Source organism: Peromyscus californicus, unplaced genomic scaffold (assembly GCF_007827085.1).
Source record: "Peromyscus californicus insignis strain IS unplaced genomic scaffold, ASM782708v3 Scaffold_13__1_contigs__length_99412109, whole genome shotgun sequence".
Classification (NCBI taxonomy): domain Eukaryota; kingdom Metazoa; phylum Chordata; class Mammalia; order Rodentia; family Cricetidae; genus Peromyscus; species Peromyscus californicus.
The window spans coordinates 9877156-9900514 of NW_026294424.1; the positions used below are offsets into that span (position 1 = coordinate 9877156).

The 23359-nt window shown below is 46.4% G+C and overlaps 1 protein-coding gene across 1 annotated transcript; it reads right to left on the minus strand.

Moving 5' to 3' along the window:
* Positions 1-3030: 3030 nt before the first annotated feature.
* On the minus strand, positions 3031-17521 carry LOC128109008 (whey acidic protein-like). The gene is made up of 4 exons (XM_052736019.1): positions 17434-17521; positions 16790-16924; positions 16303-16464; positions 3031-3143 (listed from the first exon to the last, which is right to left on the minus strand). Exons 1-4 carry the CDS (start codon positions 17519-17521, stop codon positions 3031-3033), a joined length of 498 nt encoding a protein of 165 aa, XP_052591979.1.
* Positions 17522-23359: the final 5838 nt, after the last annotated feature.

Sequence of the window (23359 nt, forward strand, 5' to 3'; positions counted from 1 at the left end):
TTTTCATTGTGGCAAAAGTTAGCCACTGGACAACAAAGTATCCTCGAATCAACAGGACAAAATGGACAGACAGGACATAAAACAAAGGATTACTGATTCTTGCCAAAACAAGTGTGGTTATGGCTTTATCAAAAGGCATCTTCAGAGGCCAGGACAATATGGCACCTACCCTGAAGTGGCCTTCGCAATTCGAAAAAGGTACAGTGCCCTTTTCTTCGAAGGCAGCTGAACAGGCAGTGGGCCGATGGCCTCTGATGTGCAATGGAACAGCAGCTGAAACAGTTATTCTTGAAGAGTAACTAAGCTCACGCCTCTCAATAGTAGACTGGCATTTGATAGAGGGATATGGAGAAGAATGGGATGCTGAGATGAAGCCATATATACACAGCCAAGAAGAATGGACAGCTGAATTAAAAAACCATCAACAATTTCCAGAATTTAAAATCCTGAATCATGACATGACACTAGTGGAATTCAGGTGTTTCTGGTACATGGACTACTCTCACTCAATGTGAGGTTGAACTGTTGACCTTGTGTACATCCTACTTCACAAATGAGTCTGTCAGATATGCTAAGCCTATAGGCTGAAGATGATGCCCCAGCACTTCGGAGAAACCTCAGGTGACTGTCCAGACAGCTGTCTGTTTCTGTCAACTCACAAATTTTTTGGAAGTTGCTTATGTGCACTTCCTGTTTTTATTTTTGTTAGCTAATATTATTTCCTTCTTGGGTCTCTGAGGGAGTTGAAGATTAGTTAGTTATAGTTGAAGGTTAGTTAGTTATAGTTGAAGATTAATTAGGATACATTTTGGACTTACCAAAATAGGATAGATAATGAAATTATTTTCTCTGAATTTGTCAAATACAAATGGACTAGACATTGTTTAGGTATTTATTACTTGTATATATTGTATATAGTTATTGTCCTTTTGTATATAGTTTTTCTTATATTAGTTATAAGCTTTTTCTTTTTTTTCTTTTTTATTAAAATAGAAAAGGGGAAATATGGTGATATTTTATTTGTATTAAAATGTTATTTGTATGTTAATAAATAAAGTTGCCCGGGGGTCAGAGCTATTAGCAAGCCATAGGAAAGCAGGGCAGTGGTAGCGTACGCTTGTAATTCCAGCACTTAGTAGGCAGAGCTGGGTAAGTCTCTGTGTGTTCAGGGATACAGCCATTATTGGATACACATGCCTTTAATCTTAATACCAATCATGGAAAACCTGGAGGCCTATACAGACAGGCTGTGAGGAGGCGGTCATGTGGTTGGGTTTACAACCAATGAGAAGGCAGGACAGGAACTCTATATAAAGACTTTAACACAGGGGTAGCTCTGGTTCGGAGAGGTAGGACCACCGCAGGAGGAAGGGTAAGGTTTTGGCTCTTGGCTCTGACCTCTTGGCTTTCTTCTTTGCATTGGTTCTGTGTTTATTGTTTGATGGGAAGGTTGGATACATCTACATTAGTGCCTTTACCTGCTTAAGCTATCTTGCTGCCCCTAATTTTGTAAGACAAACAAACAAACAAAACTTTCTTTTTGCCTTAAACTTTTTAATTTTTGTAGAAGTGCATGGCTTCTCTTCTTTTGGACTAAAATCAAGTGTAAACTCTGGTTCTTGTCTCATAAAAGCTTGCTGGATTACCCAGGAAAGATTCTCCTGCTTTGCCCTCCCCAGTAGCTGGGACTGTATTGCCACACTAGCTTACCTAGTTGTTCCTGTTTCAGAGTCTCATGCTGAATACAGAATTAACTCAAATAGACCAGAGATATAAAGGTATAAGACTCTTCAGGGAAAACACATTTTTATTATCTTTGATTAGACAGTAGTTTCTCAGGTAGGATACTTCCTATAGTTATGGGTTCCCTTTGAATGTAGCCTCCTGGTGACTGTGGTGTCCCTTAAGTATGACTCACCATGAGTTACACTGTTATCCTTCCTTGTAAGTTCTAAGAAGGGTCTTCCCAGAGCAGGATAGAAGGAGGTGAACCAGATCTAGGGGTTCATCCATCCTAGCCAGTCCAGTGATGGGAGTCACCTCGGGTGTCTTAGTTACTTTTCTATTGCTATTCAGAACACCCTGACCAAGGCAATTTATAAAAGAAAGCATTTGATTTGGGGCATTTAATTGAAGGTTTGCTTACAGTTTCAGAGAGTGAGTCCATAAACCTCATGGCGGAGAGCCTGGCGGCAGGCAGGTAGGCAGACAGGAGCAGTAGCTGAGAGCTCACATCTGTTCCACAAGCAAGAGGCAGAGAGCCAGAGGCTAACTGGAAATGGTGGGGCTTCTGAAACCTCAAAGCCCCCACCCACCCCCATGACATACCTCCTCCAATAAGGCCACATGACTTAATTTTTCTCAAACAGTTCCTCCAACTGCAGACCAAGTATTCAAATATATGAGCCCGTGGGGGCCAGTCTTATTCAAACTACCACAGCTGGCAAGCCAGACAGGGTTCTGATCCATGAAGGCCCAGGCTTAGGTCAGAGAGCGGACCTAAGCGCAGTGTTTCCTCGTGAAAGGGTTGACAGTGGAGTCCCATGTGTTCACTGAAGGGTTGGAGCCTCTGAAGATAAAGCACCTCCACTCAATGCTCCTCGAAGCTGCTGTACCCTCATCTCCTGCCCATGCCTAGTCACAGTTCCCTGGAGCCACAGGGACAGGCCGGGTACCAGAGGCCCTGCATTCCTAGGTGGCTGGCAGAACTGATGCCAGCTAGGGGTACAGGAATGGGTTCATTTTTCTCTGCCAACTAAGTAAAAGACAGGAAAGACCTGTTAGTAGGAATCTTGGGGAGTCCCAGCCGAGCCATCATACGGCACCTGAGGAATTGGTTCTTTTTAGGGTTCTTACTCGTTAATAAAAGAATTTAGAAACACACACAAACAGAAGCTGAGGACAATTAGAGTTCAAAAAAGAAAACCTCAGGGCAGGTGAGCCATAAATCTTGAAGCTGCCTGGAAGAGGGGAGGGGACTGGAGAAGAAAAGGAGCAAGAGCGTGCAGCTTGAGCTGGGCAGCTCATGGGTCAGCCACCTGGTGGCAGCCATCCTTGCAGTGGGGAGCAAGAGCCGTGCAGCTTGAGCTGGGCAGTGTGCAGGTCAGCCGCCATGACAGGCAACCTTCCGGTGGAGCGCAGAGCTTTAAGAAAAGAACAAGGGAGCCCAAGGCATTAGATAGGGGCTTTAAGATAGACTTTGGTCAGTGTCTTTGTTTGTATTGCTGTGATAAAAACCACAACCAAACCGGCTGGTGGTGGCACACACCTTTTTTTTTTTTTTTTTTTTTTTTTTTTTCTGGAGCTGAGGACTGAACCCAGGGCCTTGCACTTGCTAGGCAAGCGCTCTACCACTGAACTAAATCCCCAACCCCGGCATACACCTTTAATCCCAGCACTCAGGAGGCAGAGGCAGGTAGATCTCTGTGAATTCGAGGCCAACCTGGTCTACAGAGTGATTTCTAGGACATCCAGGGCTACACAGAGAAACTCTGTCTCAAAACACACACACACACACACACACACACACACACACACACACACACACACAAACCCAAACCAAAAACAACAATAACAACAAAACAAAACAAAGCAACTTGCCAGAGAGGAAAGTGTTTATTTGGCTCACATTTCTACATTACATACCATCATCAAGGGAAGTCAGGACAGGAATTCAAGGCAGAAACCTGGAGGCAGGGTCTAGAGCAGAGGCCATGAAGGAACTGGCTTGCTCTCCATGGTTTGTTCAGCCTGTTTTCTCATAGCATCCAGGACCACCTGCCCAGGGGTGACACTGCCCATAGGTGGCTGGCCCCTCCCACATTAATCATCAATCAAGAAAATGCTCCATAGGCTTGCCTGCAAGCCAATCTGATGGAGACATTATTTTCAATTGAGGTCCCCCTTCCCAGAGGACGCTGGCTTGTGTCAAGTTGATAAAACAACAACAAAACAAACGAACAAAAACAAACCCCAAACCAAAACAAACTAGCCTGCACAGCCAGCATCTGAAAGAAAAAGACAAGGGAAGAGAAAGAAACAGCTCCACATTTCCTCCTCAAGTCTCAGAAAGACCGACCTCTTGGGGCCTCTGGGTAGGAATTCCGGGAAAGAAGAGTACAGTACGTTAAGGTGAATCTGCGTCTTTAGGGGTGGAGGAGACAAGGGTCCCATCTCCGTCTAGACTGTAGCTGCCATTCTTTGCATAACTACGCCCACCTTTTGCAGCCAGCTGGGCACACACCGAGAAAAGCTGTACCTGTTATTACCTCCAGCCAGCTCCAGCAAGTCAAATCCACAGCCTGCCACCTCACTCTGTGTGGCACTTGCTTTTCTTGTTGCTGTGGCCAAAAGTACCTAAAGAAAACAAAGAAGGGAGGGGGGAGGGGAGGGGGGAGGGAGGGAAGGATGAGGGGTTATTTTGGCTCAGATTCTGAGGGTACAATCCATCATAAAGGTGAAGGTTGGCCGCAGAAGCCAGACACAGCTAGTCACATGGTTACAGGTGTGGATCAGAGTCCAGAGGGGCACCTGCTGAGACTTCCAGGTTCCTGTGTCCCAGAACAAGGAATTGGACCAGAGATACTTAGATTATGATAGAAATAGAGATGTTTTATTGAGAAAAAGAAAAACAGCTTAGAGAGATGGCTCAGGGGTTAAAGGCACTTAATGCCCTTGCAGAGGACCGGAATTTGGCTCCCAGCACCCACATGGTGGCTCACAACTGCCTGTAACTCCAGTTCCAAGGGAACTGGCCTCCTAGTGCATGTAAATTTATGTAAACAAACATAACAAATAATAAATACATCTTTAAAAAAGAGAGAGAGAGAGAAAAATACTCCTGAGAATGGAAGTGGGCTAAGGAGCTGGGACAGGCCCAAGATGCAGAAGATGCATTTCCCAGTGGCTTGGCCTTTTATAGGTTATTTGCATAAGTGCTTGCTTCTCCAAGAGATCTCCTCAGCTTTGTTTCAAGCCTGTAGTTTTGTTATATGCTGCTCTGGTGTGTGTGTGTGTGTATGTGTGTGTTTAGTCTTTCTATTAGCTGGCTTTTTTTATGTGTTTTTCATTCTCTCTCTCTCTCTCTCTCTCTCTCTCTCTCTCTCTCTCTCTCTCTCTCTCTGTATGTGTGTGTGTGTGTGTTCATGTGGGGTGCCTGTGTATGGGGGCCTATATGGGGGCCAGAGGAGAATGCTGGGTGTTGATCAGTCTTATTGAAACTGAAGCTTGCCACTTTAGTTAGGCCTGCTGGCCAGCAGGGTCCCAGAATCCATCGGTCTCCACCCCTCAGTGCTGGGTCACAGGCCATGTCACCATGTAGCCACACATAGCTTTTATGTGAGTGCTAGAGATTTGAACTCAGGTCCTTTAACTTTCACAGGATGTACTCTTGCCCACTGATCTGGCTCTCTAGCTCCTCATGTTAATCATGGCCCCCTTTCTGTGGTCATCATATTACCTCTACAGTCAGGAAGCAGAGAGAGATGAATGCTAATAGCGGGCTGGCTTTTTTTTTTTTTTTTGAGAGGAGGGGCGGGCTAGGGACAGGGTCTCTCTGTATAGTCCTGGCTGCCCTGGAGCTCACCATGTAGACCTCAAACTCACAGAGATCTTCCTGCCTCTGCCTCCTGATTAAAGATGTGTGCCACCATGCCTGGCCTTGACTTTCTTCTTTTTATTCAGTCTGGTAGTCCAGTCCCCAGGATGGCACCTCCCTGACCCATTCAGATGGCTCTTCTCTCTTTGTTAAACTCTTCTAGAAACATCTTAATAAGCACACTCAGAAGTCTATTTCCATGCTGATTCTAAATCCAGTCAAATTGATAATTAAAGTTAACCATCACAGTTCTTGGGCCCTAAGATGGCAAAACCATTGACCTGCCCTTTATTCTGACTGGTAGGAGTCAAGAAAGGGGAATGACATCGTCTTTGTTCATTATCACCCACCCCCTGCTGGAAACTTTGTCCTTTCTTCTAGAGAAGGTACCAAGACCCAGAAGAAAATTACTAACCTGACTCCTAACTTGCATGAGGCAGAGCCTAACTACATCTTGAGTCATAAAGACAAAACAAGTTAAAAATCAGCAGCAAAACAGATGTGGTAGCTGTATTGTCTGGTTTTTGTGTACCTAGAAGTTGGTATTAGGGACTGGGGTATTTCTGTGATAGGCCTGACCATGCTTTAGTTTGAAGGAATTTGTGTGTCAACTTGAAACAAGCTAGAGTCATCAGAGAGGAAGGAGCCTCAGTTGAGGAAATACCTCCATGAGATCCAGGTATAAAGCATTTTCTCAATTAGTGACTGTCTTAGTTAGGGTTTCTATTGTTGTGAAGAGATACCATGATGGTAATGTATTAAACCTTTGAAACTGTAAGCCACCACCTCAATTAAATACTTTCCTTTATAAGAGTTGCCATGATCATGGTGTCTTGTCATAGCAATAGAAACCTTAACTAAGACAGAAGTTGGTACTAGGGACTGGGGTATTTCTGTGATAGGCCTGACCATGTTTTAGTTTGAAGGAATATGAACATTGATACTGTTGAATGCTTTAAGTGCTGCTTAATGGGCCATCCCAGTAGGAGCATGGAGGACAGTGGTGCTGAGTGAGATTTGAACTGAGGGTGTCTGAATCAAGATGTTTCAGAGGAGAAGAATATTAGTGTGTGGCCTAGAGACCAGTCTTGTGATATTTTGGTGAAGAATGTGGGTGCTTTTTGCCCTTGTCCGAAAAGTCTCCCTGAGGCCAAAGTGAAGAGTTTTGGGTTAATTCTGCTGGCAGAAGAAATCTCAAAACAGCTGAGTATAGACTCTGTCATCCTCAGTCATACATGAAGATTTATAACAAAAAGGAGCAAGCTATGAAAGGAAAAACACAAAATGTACAATTTGAGGAGAAAAGGAGCACCAGGAATGGAGTTAAGTGGAATGGAGTTAAATCCTGTGTTCAAGGAGATAAACAGATTAAGAAATGAAATAAAAGGGAGTGGTGACCTCAGGGCAAGATCCCACTCAGCTAAGCTTCCAACTTGTTAAAAGGAATTAAATAAAAGCTTAGAGCCAGTTGTGGTGGGGCACACCTTTAATCCCAGCACTGGGAAGGCAGAGGCTGGCAGAGCTCTGAGTTTGAGGCTAGCTTGATCCACAGAGCAAGTTTCAGAACAGCCGAACTTAGGCAGTGAAGGAAACCATCAAAAACAGAAAGCTGGTGAACATGTGTAGATGTATCCAACCTTCTTATTAAATAAGAAACACAGAACCAATGCAAAGAAAAAAGCCAAGAGGTCAGAGCTAAGAGCTAAAACCTTACCCTTCCTCCTGTGGTGGTCCTACCTCTCCGAACCAGAGCTACCCCTGTGTTAAAGTCTTTATATAGAGTTCCTGTCCTGCCTTCTCATTGGTTGTAAACCCAACCACATGACCGCCTCCTCACAGCCTGTCTGTATAGGCCTCCAGGTTTTCCATGATTGGTATTAAGATTAAAGGCATGTGTATCCAATAATGGCTGTATCCCTGAACACACAGAGACTTACCCAGCTCTGCCTACCAAGTGCTGGAATTACAAGCGTACGCTACCACTGCCCTGGTTTCCTATGGCTTGCTAATAGCTCTGACCCCCGGGCAACTTTATTTATTAACATACAAATAACATTTTAATACAAATAAAATATCACCATAAACATGTAATTGAACAAGGGGGCCATGTTCCAGCCCCAGTAAGCAGTAGAACTTGGCAGCTTTGGCCATGTGGTTCCAGAGTTAAGGATAGAAGAAAGGGGCTATGGAACCTTCCTCAGTGACTAAGGAAAGCTGCTGAGGCCAGGCATGTGTCAGTGGTGTCCCATTGTGTGAAGCTGTGAAGGTGAAGCTTGGATTGCCTTGGAGATCCCAAGATGTTGGAGATGCCAGAGCTGTGGGATACCTGTTGAGGAGAGCTGCTTACAGGGAGTGGAACCTACCCAAGAGAGAGAAGTGTGTTACAGTTAACGAAAGTGAAAGGAGTTGGAGATCTGGGGATCACTTTGACATCAGACATGGAGATGCAGAGTTTGGAGTTTGCCCAGCTGGTTTTTGCTCTTGCTTGGTCCAGTATTTCCTCACTATGCTCCCTTCTTTGTATTTTGGAATGGTAATATATATTCTGTGCCATTACATGTTGGAAATATGTGATTTGCTTTTTGCTTTTGCTTTTACAGGCGATTACAGTTAAGAGATTGCATGAATTTCAGAAGAAACTTTGAACTTTAAACTTTCAAATAAGTTTGGGACTGTTATAGACTATGGGAACTTTTGAAGTTGGACTGAATGAATTTTTGCATTACGATATGGCTACAAGCCTTTGGGGGCTGTTGTAGGAATTTAGCAGAGTCACTGTATCTAGGGTAAACATTAGAGTGAATAGTTGTTTTCTAGAAGTACTTTGATCTTGAAGAATCATTGTGGAAAACAGTAAAGAGTCTTTGTGGAAAACAGTGATTGCTTTCTGGAATTTGTAGAACTGTTTTTCTGAAGGGGCATTGTAGCCTTCACATGGCTTTGGTCACAAGACACCTCGGGCACACCTGAGGCTCTTGGATTATTGTGTATTGCAAATGATTCACAGTAAAGGACTAAAGTCGTGAGGGAATGTGATGCTTTCCTTTAGAGAGATATATAGGTTAGACTAGGGACTTGGTATGAGGAAATACTTTACCCCAAAAACAACTTTGTGTAACAATCAATAAATATGTCTTTGTATGGCTGTTCAGGGTCCAGTTCAGTTCATCAGAGGCTGGATCTTCCTGCTGCCACATAGGCCTTAAAATTTCCTCTTGGAGTGACCTCTTTCTTCAACTGACCCACACAACACAGAACACCCTGACAGGGTGCCAGGGAGTGGAATGTGGTGTTTGAAAGAAAATGGCCCCCAAAGGGAGTGGCACTGTTAGGAGGTGTGGCTTTGTTGGAGTTGGTGTGGTCTTGCTAGAGGAAGTGTGTCACTGTGGAGGTGGGCTTTGAGGTCTCAAATATGCTCAATCCACGCTCAATGAGACAGTTCACTTCCTGTTGCCTTTGGATCAAGATGTAGAATTCTCCAGTACCATGTCTGCCTGCATGTTGCCATACTCCTAGCCTTCATGTCACAACGTGATGATAATGAACTAAATCTCTGAAATTGTAAGCTGCCACCTCAATTAAATGTTTTCCTTTGAAAGAGTTGCCATGGTTGGCTGGGCGGTGGTGGCGCACACCTTTAATCCCAGCACTTGGGAGGCAGAGGCAGGTGGATCTCTGTGGGTTCTAGGTCAACCTGGTCTACAGAGTGAGTCCCTGGACAGCCAGGGCTGCAGAGTGAAGCCCTGTCTCAAAAAACAAAACAAAACAAAACAAATACCCGCCCCCCCCCCCACAAAGAGTTGCCGTGGTCATGGTGTCTCTTCACAGCAATAGACAATAACTAAGACAGTGATCAGTGGGGGAGGACCCAGCCCGTGGTGGGTGGTGCCAAGCCTGGGCTGCTGGTCCTTTCTATAAGAAAGCAGGCTGAGCAAGCCATGATGAGCAAGCCAGTAAGCAGCACCCCTCCATGGCCTCTGCATCAGCTCCTGCTTTCAGGATCCTGCTGTTTGAGTTCCTGTCCTGACTTCCTTCAGTGATAAACAGCAATGTGGAAGTGTAAGCCGAATAAACCCTTTCCTCCCCAACTTGCTTTATGGTCATGGTGTTTCATTGCAGCAATAGAAACCCTCACTAAGACAGTAATGCATAACTTTAATCCAGAATGCAGGAGGCCGGGGCAGGAGGATTGTCATTAGTTCAAAGCCAGCCTGGATTACTTAATTTGGAGCTAGTCTGGGCTACAGAGTGAGATCATGTCTCAAACCACACATAACTGGGGATGTAGCTCAGATGGTAGCGTGCTTGCCTAGCACACAGAGAGCCCTGGGTTTGATCCCTAGTATCCCCTAAACTGAGCATGGTGACACACATCTGTAATCTGGACATTTAAGGTCATCATTGGCTATATGGCCTGGGATACAGAAGACCCTGTTTCAACCCCCACAAACAAACAAACAAAACATTTTCCTCAGAGTTTTACCTGGTGGTTGTAAGTACATTTTTCTTTCTTTGAAAGGCAGTAAATCTTTTTGAAGACTAGATAAGTTTTTTTGTCATAGTTATGGCTCAGTAGAGTCTTTTACCACAGCCATCTCTTTGAAATGTAAGCCTCAAGGAACTTAGTACGTCCACAGGTGGGAGTGACTTACATATAGAGTGGTACAAAGTTGCCCCTTGTTTTAGACAGCTAGGGTTTGTGTCTCCTCTGGGTAAAGCCAACGTACCCAGGTGGCCACCTCAATTACCAGGCCAGCTTAGGGTCAACCAAGCATTTTAGAAGCTTCATACAAAGAACCAGGGAGAATAAGTATTTGTCACCATACCACATTGTGTGGCTTCCTGTTTGTTCCTGACCATGCAAGAGTGAGGTAGGATAAAAAGACAGGGGGACATGCCGGGTGGTAGTAGCACACACCTTAAATCCCAGCACTTGGGAGGCAGAGCCAGGTGGATCTCTGTGAGTTCGAGGCCAGCCTGGGCTACAGAGTGAGTTCCAGGAAAGGTGCAAAGCTACACAGAGAAATTCTGTCTTGGAAAAAAAAAAAAAAAGCGGGGCGGGGGGAGACACAAGAAGTGAAAGGACCCAATAGTCTGTCTAGTCAAAGCCTCTAGCCAGCTGAGAGTAGAGAATCTGAGCACAGTTAACAGCATTTGCTATGAAGGTGTTGAGTGACTATTCCCAGGGAGACACGAACAAATGTCTACTCAGCCTAGATAGTAAGGATACCACCGAAGTCCTACTTGGTGAACCAATACATTTTTATGCGTTACTTATAGGAGTATGAGTGAGGGTGTCTTAGTTACTTTTCTATTGCTGTGATAAGCTATTATGACTAAGGCAACATCTAGAAAGAGTTTATTGGGAGATTATAGTTTCAGAGGGTTAGAGTCCGTGACCATCACGGTGGGGAGCATGGCAGCAGGCAGGCATGGTGTTGGAGCGGGACCTGAAGGTTTGCATCTTGATCCACAAGTAGCAGGCGCTCTCTCTCTCTCTCTCTCTCTCTCTCTCTCTCTCTCTCTCTCTCTCTCTCTCTCTCTCTCGGAATGGCATGGACTTTTGAAACCTCAGTGGCACATTTCCTCCAAAAGGTCACACCTCCTAATCCTTCCCAAGCAGTTCCATCAACTGGGGATCAAATATTCAAACATAAGAGTCTAAGAGGCTATTTTCATTTAAACTACCACAGAGGAGTTGTATATAGGAGCAGAAATGACTTTAAGACAACTTAATTACCAAAAGCCCACTCTGTATGGGTAATGGCTCATGAAAACTGGAAACCTGGAGCACACTGCTTGTTCTGAGTGTCTTCTATGCAGCTTGCTGGTCTGAGAGTGTCTTTCAGCAGTTCTTACTGCTTACATAAATTTGGAGAGGGAGGGACCTAGAACATGTTTTCAGTTTCAGGGACTTCCTGAAACTTTTGAGTTGTTTACTTCTTGAGTTTTAACTAACTTCTCTGCAGGATGGAATGTTTTAGCCACACCCATCCCCTTTAGAAAACTCTGTGCCTTTATAAGCTTCTCTCCAAGACAGAGGGTTTTATCTCAGAGGAAACTGCTATAAAATACTACTCTAGTCTGACCCAATTCATTTGAGAATGCTGTCAAATTATAGCTTCACATGGTGTCTTAGTTAGGTTTTCTATTGTTGCATTAAAACACCATGATCATAAAGCAAGTTGGGAAGGAAAGGGTTTATTTGGCTTATACTTTCAGATCATAGTCCATCATCGGAGGAAGTCAGAACGAGAACTCAAGCAGGCAGAGAACCTGGAAGCAGGAGCTGATGCAGAAGTCATGGAGGGATGCTGCTTACTGGCATGCTTCCCCTGGCTTGCTCAGTTTGCTTTCTTAGAACCCAAGATCACCAGCCCTTGGGATGGCACCACCCACCATGGGCTGGGCTGTGCCCCATTGATCACTAATTGAGAAAATGCCTTGGAGTTGGATCTCATGGAGGCATTTCCTCAACTGAGGCTCCTTCCCCTCTAATGACTCTAGTGTACCCCCACCTCTTTCCCCCAGTGTACTCTTGAGGAGTGAGGGATAAGAGATTTAGATAGAAATATAGAGGGGAGAGAGAGACAGATAGAAACACAGGATCTCCTTGGGAGGGCCTGGGTCCTAATCCACTGGCCCAGAACTTTATTCAAAAGGGCTTTTTATAACAATGCCAAAGGGTAAGGCAAAAGACTGCTCTCCTTGCTAGATACCGCCAAGTGTAGACCCTACCAAACACCTGGTAGCCAGGCCCATGGTCCAATCATTCTGTTACGCAGCCCTACTGGTAAAGCAAGCTCAGATCTCACTAGGAAACCTTTGTGGGCTCCAACACTCTAGCTTGTGTCAAGTTGACACACAGAACCAGCCAGTACAGACGGGTATGAGAAACATTTTTGATTTATGTTTTCCTACCGAATTAGCCTAACAAAGACTCATATTTCCTGAGTCCCCTCCTTCCTCTTTATACGCACTAGCTGATTGCATCAGAATGCAAGCCAGTCAGTTGTGAAGTTGAGCTCCCACCAATGGGACGAACACAGTGACCAGAGGTCACCACCAGAGATGAAAGACAGAGGCCATTTTGGCCAAGAGTGCTTTCCAGCCTGGTCTGGGTTCTGACACACATTTCTTTTTGCAAAAAGAAATTGCCTTGCTGAATTGCTTTTGGTTCTTTTGTGTATTCCTCTGTGTGACATCAAGATGATTATTTTCCCAATATAAGGGCCTTCAGATGGTGGTTTCCATGGCTTCAAATGGGGGCTGGTCACATGGGGGCTTCTGTAGGTTCAGATGGGGCTGGTTACCACAAAGACCAGGCACAGGGTTAGTGGGCTGGACCTCCCAGATCTACTCATGACCTCCAGGTAAGAGAAAGGGGTAGGTGATTGAATTCAGCCACCAACAGTCAGTGATTATGTAATGAAACCTTCCTGAAAGCTCTGGACATGGATGCATAGGAGAACTCCTGCTGTGTTTGGTAGGTGTCTGTCCCATAGGAAAAGACATTCCTACATCTTCCACTTCTTGTCCCCACCCTATGTCCCTTCATCTGTGTGGTATTTTGAATAAGAAGACCCCACCCCCACCCCTGTGGGCTCATATGTTTGGATGCTTGATCATAAGGGACTGACACCACTTGACAGGGATTAGGAGGTGTGGCCTTGTTGGAGGAAGTGTGCCACTAGGCTTTGGTGTCTCAGAAGCCCAAGCCAGGCCCAGTGTCGTTCTCTCTTCCTGCTGCCTGCCGATCCAGATGTAGAATTCCCAGCTCCTTCTCCAGCACCATGTCTGCCTGAGTACCACTATGCTTTCCACCATGATGATAATGGACTAAACCTCTGAAACTGTAAGCCAGCCCCAGTTAAATGTTTTCCTGTATAAGCAATGTCGTGGTCACAGTGTCTATTCACAGCAATAGAACATTAACTATGACAATCTGGTTACTCCTGATCTGTGTCCTTCATGACAAATGCATATCTGTAAGGTAGGTGTTTGTAGTGACTTCTGTGAATCATTCTAATGACTTATATAACTTGAAGCTATTTCTGGAGTAGTTAGTGTCAAAGCCTGGGCTCTGGCAGCCCTAACAAGCTAGGCTTAGCCACCTGCACAGCAATTAAAGCGCCATTTTGTAGTGAAAACCAGAGAAAGGAGGTTTATTCAGTGAGACCACACTGAGAAGAGGAACAAATGAAGAGGCCCATTGACTCCACAGGTCCGCCTTTGAGGTCCTGAAATGAGCTTTAGGCTTCCATGGGGGCAAGAGGTATGCACACCCCAGCCGTCCTGGTCAAGAATCGGTGCTGTCCATCACTGACTCATCATTGTCTCTGGTAGCTGTCAGCACCATGTGAAATCTCCTCTTGTGAAGTTTGTGTTGCTGTGAGAAAGGTCCTGATCAAAAGCTACTTGGTGGGAGGAAAGGGCTGATTTCAGTTTACAGTTGTAGTGAAGGGAAGTCAGGGCAGGAATTCAAGGGGGGAACTGAAGCAGAGACCATGGAGGAATGCTTCCTGGCTTGCTCACCCTGACTTGTTTAGTCTGTTTTTATACACCCCAGGGCCACCTGCCTAGGCTGGCACCACCCATAGTGAGCTGGGCCCTCCCACATCAATTACTAATCAGGAAGATGCCCCACAGACATGTGTACGGGCCAGTCTGAGGGAATCTCAAATAAGGTTCCCTCTTTCTAGCTGACCATGGTGTAGCTAGAGTTTTCCTGCCTGGCCCACAGTCAGGACAAATCTCTATCACCTGCCAGTCCCACAGCCACTCAGACCCAACCAAGTAAACACAGAGACTTATATTGCTTACAAACTGTATGGCCGTGGCAGGCTTCTTGCTAACTGTTCTTACAGCTTAAATTAATCCATTTCCATTAATCTATACCTTGCCACGTGGCTCGTGGCTTACCGGCATCTTCACATGCTGTTTGTCATCGTGGCGGCTGGCAGTGTCTCTCTGACTCAGCCTTCCACTTTCCAGCTTTATTCTCCTCCTTGTCCCGCCTACACTTCCTGCCTAGCCAATGGCCAATCAGTGATTTATTTATTGACCAATTAGAGCAACACATTTGCCATACAGAACATCCCACAGCACCATGGCTTGGGTCAAGTTGACAAACCAAACCAAACCAATCAACTAGTGCAGGAGGCAGCTTCCTCCCCTGACTGGACCAGAGCTTCAGCTCTGCCCAGAGTGAGACTCCTGAAAAAATGCCAGTCCTTGACATCCATGGTCTCAGAAGCCTGATAGCCAAGAGTGTCTCTTTAGAACATCTCTGCTTCTGCCAAAACACTTACAAAGGGACAGTGGAAGTGACTGAATCAGGAGTGCGGGAGGCTCTAGACGTGGAGCTGGTAGCTGAGGTCGGAACTGAACCCCTAACTTGTGGCATCTGATGTGAACCCAGGCTGACAGTGTCAGGATCGGCATGAGCTCTGAGTTACGCTGCTTGTGTCTGAGCAGGGCGCACACACCTCGCTTAGACTCTCCACGGGGCTGGCTTGGAGCTGTGTCAGTGTGTGGCCGGCCTTGTCCTGCGCACTCCACTGCTGTGCCTCGCTCACTCCCTGCTGCCACTTAACTAAGGCTTCAGGGCCTTGAAGTCCCTTGCAGACTCGGCTTTCTGTCCTGTCCTGAGGCTAGCTAGAGTTGGTCACATCTTAGAAGGGTTCAGATGGAGAAGACCTAGCTCATGACCCTGGCGCCAGGTGAGGGAGGCCTTTTCTGGTCCTGAGATCCACTGTGGTACCACAGTAGTGATGGAGTTTGGCCGTGGCTCAGCAAGCCTGACTCAGCTTCCCACCCTCCCATGCATACTCATCACCACTGAGGAATGACCTGTGACTGCCTCTCCACCCTGGAGATCCTCGGGTAAGGCAGGCCTATGCTTGCTTTGTCATTCCTTCAGGAGCTCAGGATAGACAGACAGACAGACAGACAGACAGAGACATAGAGCCAAATGGATTTTTATTAGCAGCAGATAGAAGGCATTATGTTCTCTCTGGATCCAGGAATGAAGGTTCTTGCTGAACAAGCTTGGGCTGGTTGCACCTGGCAGGCAGGGATCCCAGGGCAGGCTGCTCACTGAAGGGATTCCTCTACAGGGGCTGTGGGTGGGGATGAAGAGAGAGGGGGTTACCTCTGCTTCTAACCTAGTCGTACCCATCATTCTTGGGACCTGAAGGGCAGCCACTTTGATTGGCTTTGCAGGTGAGCATGTACAATTCTTTACACTGCCCCCCCCCCCCATCACTGATAGGCAGGTGGGTGAGACACCCTCACCTACAAGGGGGATGGATGCCCAGGTCACAGGTAGACATGGACAGTTGGATTTGAGCCTGTATCTTGCTCATGTTCTTAACTCTGAACACTTCACTGCTACCTCAGGTTAACTGTGAAAGGTCCAGCGTGGCTCATAAACTCACCAGGACCAGCTTTGAGTGGTAGGATGGTCTGTTTCCCCAGGCCTTGCTCATTGACCCTCATTCCTATCGTGAGTAGCCACGTCAAGTACCCATAAGCCTGAAGGTGGTGTATGTGGCTCGGCCAAGACATTCTCCTCCTAGTCTGGGACCTAGTCCTGGGGCTGTTCTCACGGTCTACCTGTTCTTGGGCCTGATGAGGGGCAAGGTGACGGCCAGAGGAGGCCTAGAGAGGAATGGGACTGCCTGCAGGGTCTCAAGGCTGCATACCTGCCTGTGGAGTTTGACAACTCATGGCACAGCCGACGCGGCAGCATTTCATGTCGCCGCTACAATCACTGTCTCTGAAGCATGTGCTCTTCTGCAGACATAGCTCAGCAGGGATCATGTTGACTGGATTCCAGGGGCAGTGGCCCATCTTTGGCACATCAGCTGGGGAGAGATGGTCACTCTCTTACCACCCAAATCCCTTTCATGCCCCAGCTTTGCTGAATCCACCTTAGTGAACCCCTGGCTGAAAAGACCCCATTTTTGTGCATGGGGCATCTGCTGAGGTCTTTGCTCTGGCTGTCAGGCAGTGCCCTTGGTAACCCAGAGACCCCAGGGACCAGGTTGGCCAGAAGAGGGAGGGTCTGGCAGGTGAGTGGGTCCCACAGAGTTAGTGTGTGGGGGTGCAAAGGTCTGTGTGTCCTCTTCAGGCAGACTCTTGACCCTGCTGGCTCCTCCCCCAGACCCCCAGGACCGGGCAGGGCCTTACTGTTGACAAGAGTTTTGCAGATAGCGCTACAGGAACTGGGACAACACGCAGCATTCTGGGCACACTCCGCGATGGTGCGACAGTTGATACACTCTGCGTTCTTACTGAGGCAGGCTTCAGGACACATGAGCTGAACTGCACAAAAGACGGGGAGGTAAATCAGGGCCTAGCTGTCGCTTCTTCTCAGAAGAAGGCCTGGAGATGTGGAGGGAAACGATAAGAAACCCAGACTCCGAGCAGCGTTAAAGGTGAAAATCTGCCAGGGTTGTGGCCTGGGTGATAGATGCATAAGAAGTCAGCTGTGAAAATTAAGAAGCATGTCACAGGCTCATGGTCATAGGCAGAGCATTAAGGACCTGACTAGAAATGACCAGGGCCTGAGGGCAACTCCCATCAACCCATCTCTCAACCTGGACATTTTCCACACAGGGTCCTGATTTTCTGCCATCTTTGGATTTTCCCCAAGGGGAGACATTTGTTCCTCACCTCTTCATTGCCCTGGGCATAGAGAGCTGGGAACAATCTGGGGGACTCTCCAGGCCACTTACAGCAGTGAGGTGACCAGCTGGGGCCTTCCTGACCAGCAGTGAGGTGACCAGCTGGGGCCTTCCTGACCAGCAGTGAGGTGACCAGCTGGGGCCTACCTGTGTTGAAGACTCCTTCCAGTGGATTCTGAGCAAGGGCCACCTCCAGGGCCAGCAGACCGAGAGCAAGGCTGATGAAGCAGCGCATGGTGACGATGGCAGGCAGGTGACGATGGCGGGCAGGTGACGGATGGCAGCCTGAGTGCCTGCGACGCATTTAAAGGACCTGCAGGAGGAAGACTTAAGGGGCGGGGGTGGAGGGGCAGGCTGGCATCGCCCTAGATGGACTAAAACACTTCCTTCTTGGACACATGGACTGAGCAGGCCCAGGCTGCCAGGAGCGAGGGCCACAACTCGAGGCCACAGTTTTTTTTAAAGTCCTTTGTAAGGGTGATCATTTTCTTCCATTTAAAATGTAATACATATTATGAAAATAAAGAAAATTAAGGAGCAGAGAAGGAAGACATAGGACTCGTAACAAATGTGAAAGTGTCACTTTGAATCTTTGGGTTGGAACCCTTTATAATCAAAGGACATTCTGAGCTCCAAATTCGTCACATAGGCAACAGGACAGGCGGTGTCGAGCAAGCCTCAGGGTCTAGGGCTACCTCAGAGGCTGACTTACTCTCCGGGTGCTTTTCTAGAGTTTTCTGCAATTTTCTATAAGAATGAGGAGACACTGGCTCCTTGCAGAGTATAGGACAGGACATCAAGAAGAAGCTGCCTGTGGAGCGCACATCGGAAGGGCCGATTCCCAGAAGGGTCCATACTGCGCCAAGTGTGTCATGGGCCAGGATGGGATGTCCTGCTGGGCACTGTGCCCCCATTGCTCTTGGGACATTTCCTTGATTCTCCGGCAGGGAAGTCACCCGGAGTGACTGTGTGCTTACTGGCTGTCACCGCCAGCCTGTGGTGCAGGCCATACTCCTCTGTCTGGCCCGGGTTCGTCACTGGTGGCCTGTGGCCTCTCAGCTTTGAATATAAGGTCTCAGGGGAAGCTCTCTCAGCCTGTAACCTCAAGCTCTCATTCCAGGCCATTTCTACCAGCCCCAAAGGAAAGCCTGTGCCTCCCAGAGGTCTCTTGTTAGTCCCCTGAGCCCTCAGACCTTGGCAACTGCCACTCTGCTCTCTGCTTCTGCGTTGGTCTGTTCTGGCCATGCCATGTAAATGGGATCTGGCAGTGTGCAGCCTGTTGAATGTGACTTTTATTATGGAGCATGCTTTTGAGGTTTACTGGCCTGGCGGCAGTCGCCAGTGCTTCGGGCCTCTGTGTGTGCCAGAGTTCCACAGAAGGCACATAAACGCATTGTCGTTCTATCTAGTCATGGAATTCTCATGTTTAGGCCACTGTCAGGCCGTGGCCATGCTCATGCTATTCAAGTCTAAGTCACACTTTTGCTCTGCCAAGGCCCAGCTTCTAACTCCTGTTCTTATTTCCGCCTTTGCTGGCGCAGAATGAGGGCCACCAGGAAAGGGCTGGCCAGGGTTTCTTGGCTGCTTGAGTTTCCCAGAAGGCCTTGTGTCGCGGGAGCCAGAGCTCTTTTCTATCTGTATCTCCCTGGGGCTCTGCACATGGAGCCAGACCCAGTGCACTCTGTGTCCTCTTATTGACTGTCATTCTGGCTGGCTGTTTTTCTTGCCTGTGCACCGCTGTCCTTGGAGACACAGGCTCAAAGGGAAAACCATGGAGAATTTCAAGATGATGACTGCAGTTGTAAACATGGGTGACCACAGGGGTTGCTGCCACGAAGCCAGCAGGTCCCTAGACCCCCCTCTCTCAGCTCTTTCTTGGTTGCTCCCGTGGGTCTCAGAGCTCCTCTGTTCCTGCCCTCCTTCCCAGCTCTGCTCTACCTCAGGAGGCTCAAATGTGATGGTGAGATTCTGCTGCTACCCCCTGATTCTCCAAGGAGTTCAGCCCCTCCTGGTCCATGCCTGGGTCCTCGGCCTCTTGGAACTCTGGGTCCTTGTTTGAGCCCTTTCTTCCCACTCCTCACCTGCCTGTGAACACCTTTGGATACGTATCCTGTGTGCAATGAGTGACTGTGACCCGAGTCTCTGTTGTAGGACCCCCTTTCACTCGAGGGGTCTCCGTGATCTGTACCCATTGGCAGGGCCCTGGACTCCTCCCACCCAGCTACAGCAGCAAAGGAATTCCAGCTTCAGAGAGGACAGTGAGCCAGCAGCCAGGTCGAGCCCACCCTGTGGCCTGCAGAAGGCCAGAGGCACTTCAGCACCACGATTCTGCTTCAGTTGATGTGTGTGTGTGTGTGTGTGTGTGTGTGTGTGTGTGTGTGTGTGTATGTGTGTGTATCTGTATGTGAGTATGTGTATGTGTGTGTGTATATCTGTATGTGAGTATGTGTATGTGTGTGATGTGTGTGTCTGTGTGTGAGTGTGTGTCTGTGTGTGTGTATGTATCTGTCTGTGAGTGTCTGTGTGGTGTGTATATGAGTGTGGGTATGGGTGTGTATGTGTAAGTTCAGGTCTCTCCAGTTCCTCTCATTCTCCTACAGAGCCACAGACCTGCCAGGGAAATTTGGGCCACATGGACGGGAAGTGGCTTGCTTCTGCCTCAGACTCCAGCCCTCGTTCCCGGAGATTGCTCCTTACTCTTTTTGGAGATAATCGAAACAGGTTCAAACATGAATGCATGGGTCAGTTTTTTTTTTTTTAAGTTTTCTCTCATGTATTACATCCAGATCACACTTTCCCCCCTCCCCTCCCTCCTGTCTCTCCCTCACAGCTCCCCTCTCCTCCAGGTCACCCTCCCTCTGTCTCCCCTCAGAAAAGAGCAGGCTTCCCAGGGACATCAACCAAACATAATACACTACTATAAGACCAGGCACATATTATCAAATCAAGGCAAAAGAGTCAACAACTGCCTCCACTCCCGCAGTTAGGAATCCCACAAGAATACTAAGCTACTCAGCCATAGCATACATGCAGAGGACCTAGGTCAGACCCCTACAGGTTCCCTGATCTCTGTGAGCCCCCATGAGTTCCGGTCAACTGATTCTGTGGGCTGAGTTCTTGTGGTGTCCCTGACTCCTCTGGTTCCTCCAATCCTTCCTCTTCCTCCTCCTCCTCCTCCTTCTCCTCCCCAAGTCTGCCTAATGGTTGGCTGTGGGACTCTGCATATCCTTCTGTCAATTGCTGGGTGAGGTCTCTCTGCTCTCTTCCCTGAGGATTCTGCTAGGCTCCAGTTACAGAACACTCTGCAGGCACAGCAAGCTGTAGGTTGAAGGTTTTGTGGCTGGGTTGGTGTCCCAATCCCTCCACTTGAGGTCATGCTTACTTACAGAAGATGGCTGGTTCAGGCGCTGGGTCACCTATTACTAGCAGTCTTTGCTAGGGTTCCTCTCGTAGATTCCATGGAGTTTCCTTTGCACTAGGTTTCCGCCTTGCCCCTGAAATGCCCACCCTGCAATTCCAGTCATTTTTCCCAGTATTTACTTCCCCACCCAACTTAATCCCTTCTGTTCCCAATCTAACCTGCCCCCAGTCCACCTACGAAATCTGTTCTGTTTCCCCTTCCCAGGGAGAGCCTTGCATTCCCTCTTGAGCCCTCCTTGTTACTTAGCCTCTTTGGGTCTGTGGACTGTAGCATAATATTTTTTACTTTACAGCTAATATCCACTTATAAGTGAGTACATACAATGTTTGTCTTTCTTCATCTGGGTTACTTCACAGAGGATGATTTTTTTCATGTTCCATCCATTTGCCTGAAAATTTCATGATGTTATTGTTTTTAACAGCCGAGTAATACTCCATTGTGTAAACATACCACATTTTCTTATCCATTCTTCAGTTGAGGTACATCTAGGTTGTTTCCAGTTTTGGACTATTTTTGAATAAAGCTGCTATGAACATAGTTGAGCAAGAGTCCTTGTGGTATGATGGAGCATCCTTTGGGTATATGTCCAGGAGTGGTATAACTGGGTCTTGAGGAAGATTGACTCTCAAGTTTCTGAGAAACTGCCATGTTGATTTCCAAAGTGACTGTACAAGTTTGCACTCCCACCAGCAGTGGAGGAGTGTTCCCCTTGCTCCATATCCTTGCCAGTATGAGTTGTCATTTGTGTTTTTGATCTTAGCCATTCTGACATGTGTAAGATGAAATCTCAAAGTCGTTTTCATTTGCATTTCCCTGATGGCTAAGGATGTTGAACATTTCTTTAAGTGTTTCTTGGCCATTTGAAATTCCTCTATGGAGAATTCTCTGTTTAGATCTGTACCCCATTTTTAAGTTAGATTATTTAGTTTATTGATGTCTAGTTTCTTGAGTTCTTTATATATTTTGGGAATTAGTCCTCTGTCAGATGTGGAGTTGGTGAAAATCTTTTCCCATTTTATTTGCTGCCTTTTTGTCCTATTGACAGTGTCCTTTGCCTTACAGAAGAAGCTTTTCAGTTTCATGAAGTCCCATTTATTAAGTGTTGATCTTAGTGCCTGTGCTATGGGTGTTCTGTTCATGAAGTTGTCCCCTGTGCCAATTTGTTCAAGGCTATTTCCCACTTTCTCTTCTATCAGGTTCAGTGTATCCAGTTTTATGTTGAGGTCTTTGATCCACTTGACTTGAGTTTTGTTCAGGGTGATAGATATGGATCTATTTGCATTCTTCTACATGTAGACATCCAGTTAGACCTGCACCATTTGTTGAAGGTACTTTATTTTTTTCCATTGTGTATTTCTGGCTTCTTTATCAAAAATCAGGTGTCCATAGGTATGGGTCTTTGATTCGATTCCATAGATCTACCTGTTTTTATGCCAATACCATGCAGTTTTTTTTATTAATATAGCTCTGTAGTACAGCTTGAAATCAAGGGTGGTTATACCTCCAGAAGTTCTTTTATTGTACAGGATTGTTTTAGCTATCCTGAGTTTTTTGTTTTTTCCATTTGAAGTTGAATATTGTCCTTTCAAGGTCTGTAAAGAATTGTGTTGGGATTTTGATAGAAATCGTGTTGAATCTGTAGATTGCTTTTGGTAAGATGGACATTTTTACTCTGTTAATCCTACCTATCCATGAGCATGGAAGATCTTTCCATCTTCTGATATCTTCTCCAATTTCCTTCTTCAAAGACTTGAAGTTCTTGTCATACAGGTCTTTCACTTGTTTGGCTAAAGTTACCCCAAGATTTTTTTTATTATTATTTGTGGCTATTGTGAAAGGTGTTGTTTCTCTAATTTCTTTCTCAACCCATTTGTCATTTGTATATAGGAGAGCTACTGATTTTTTCGAGTTAATCTTGTATCCAGACACTTCACTGAAAGTGTAGGAGTTCCTACAGCTGTAGGAGTTCCCTGATAGAATTTTTGGGGTCACTTACATGTACTATCATATCATCTGTGAATAATGATACTTTGACTTCTTCCTTTCCAATTTGTATCCTCTTTATTTCCTTTAGTTATCTTATTGCTCTAGCTAAAACCTAAGTACTATATTGAATAAGTATGGGGAGAGTGGACAGTCTTGTCTTATTCCTGATTTTAGTGGAATAGCTTTGAGTTTCTCTCTGTTTGATCCGATGTTGGCAATTTGGCTTGCTGTATATTGCCTTTATTATGTTTAGGTATGTTCCTGATCTCTCCAATACTTTTATCATGAAGGGGTGTTGGATTTTGTCAAAGGGTTTTTCAGCATCTAATGAGATGATCACATGTTTATTTTTTCAGATTGTTTATATGGTGGATTACGCTGACAAATTTTTCTGTATGTTGAACCATCCTTGCATCTCTGGGATGAAGCCTACTTGATTATGGTCAATGATCTCTTTGATGTGTTCTTGGATTTGGTTTGGGAGTATTTTATTGGGTATTTTTCCATCAGTGTTCACGAGGGAAATTGGTCTGTAATTCTCTTTCTTTGTTGAGTCTTTGTGTGGTTTGGGTATCAGGGTGACTATAGCCTCATAGAAAGAATTTGGCAATGTTCCTTCTGTTTCTATTGTGTGGAACGATTTGAGGAGTATTGGTATTAGCTAAT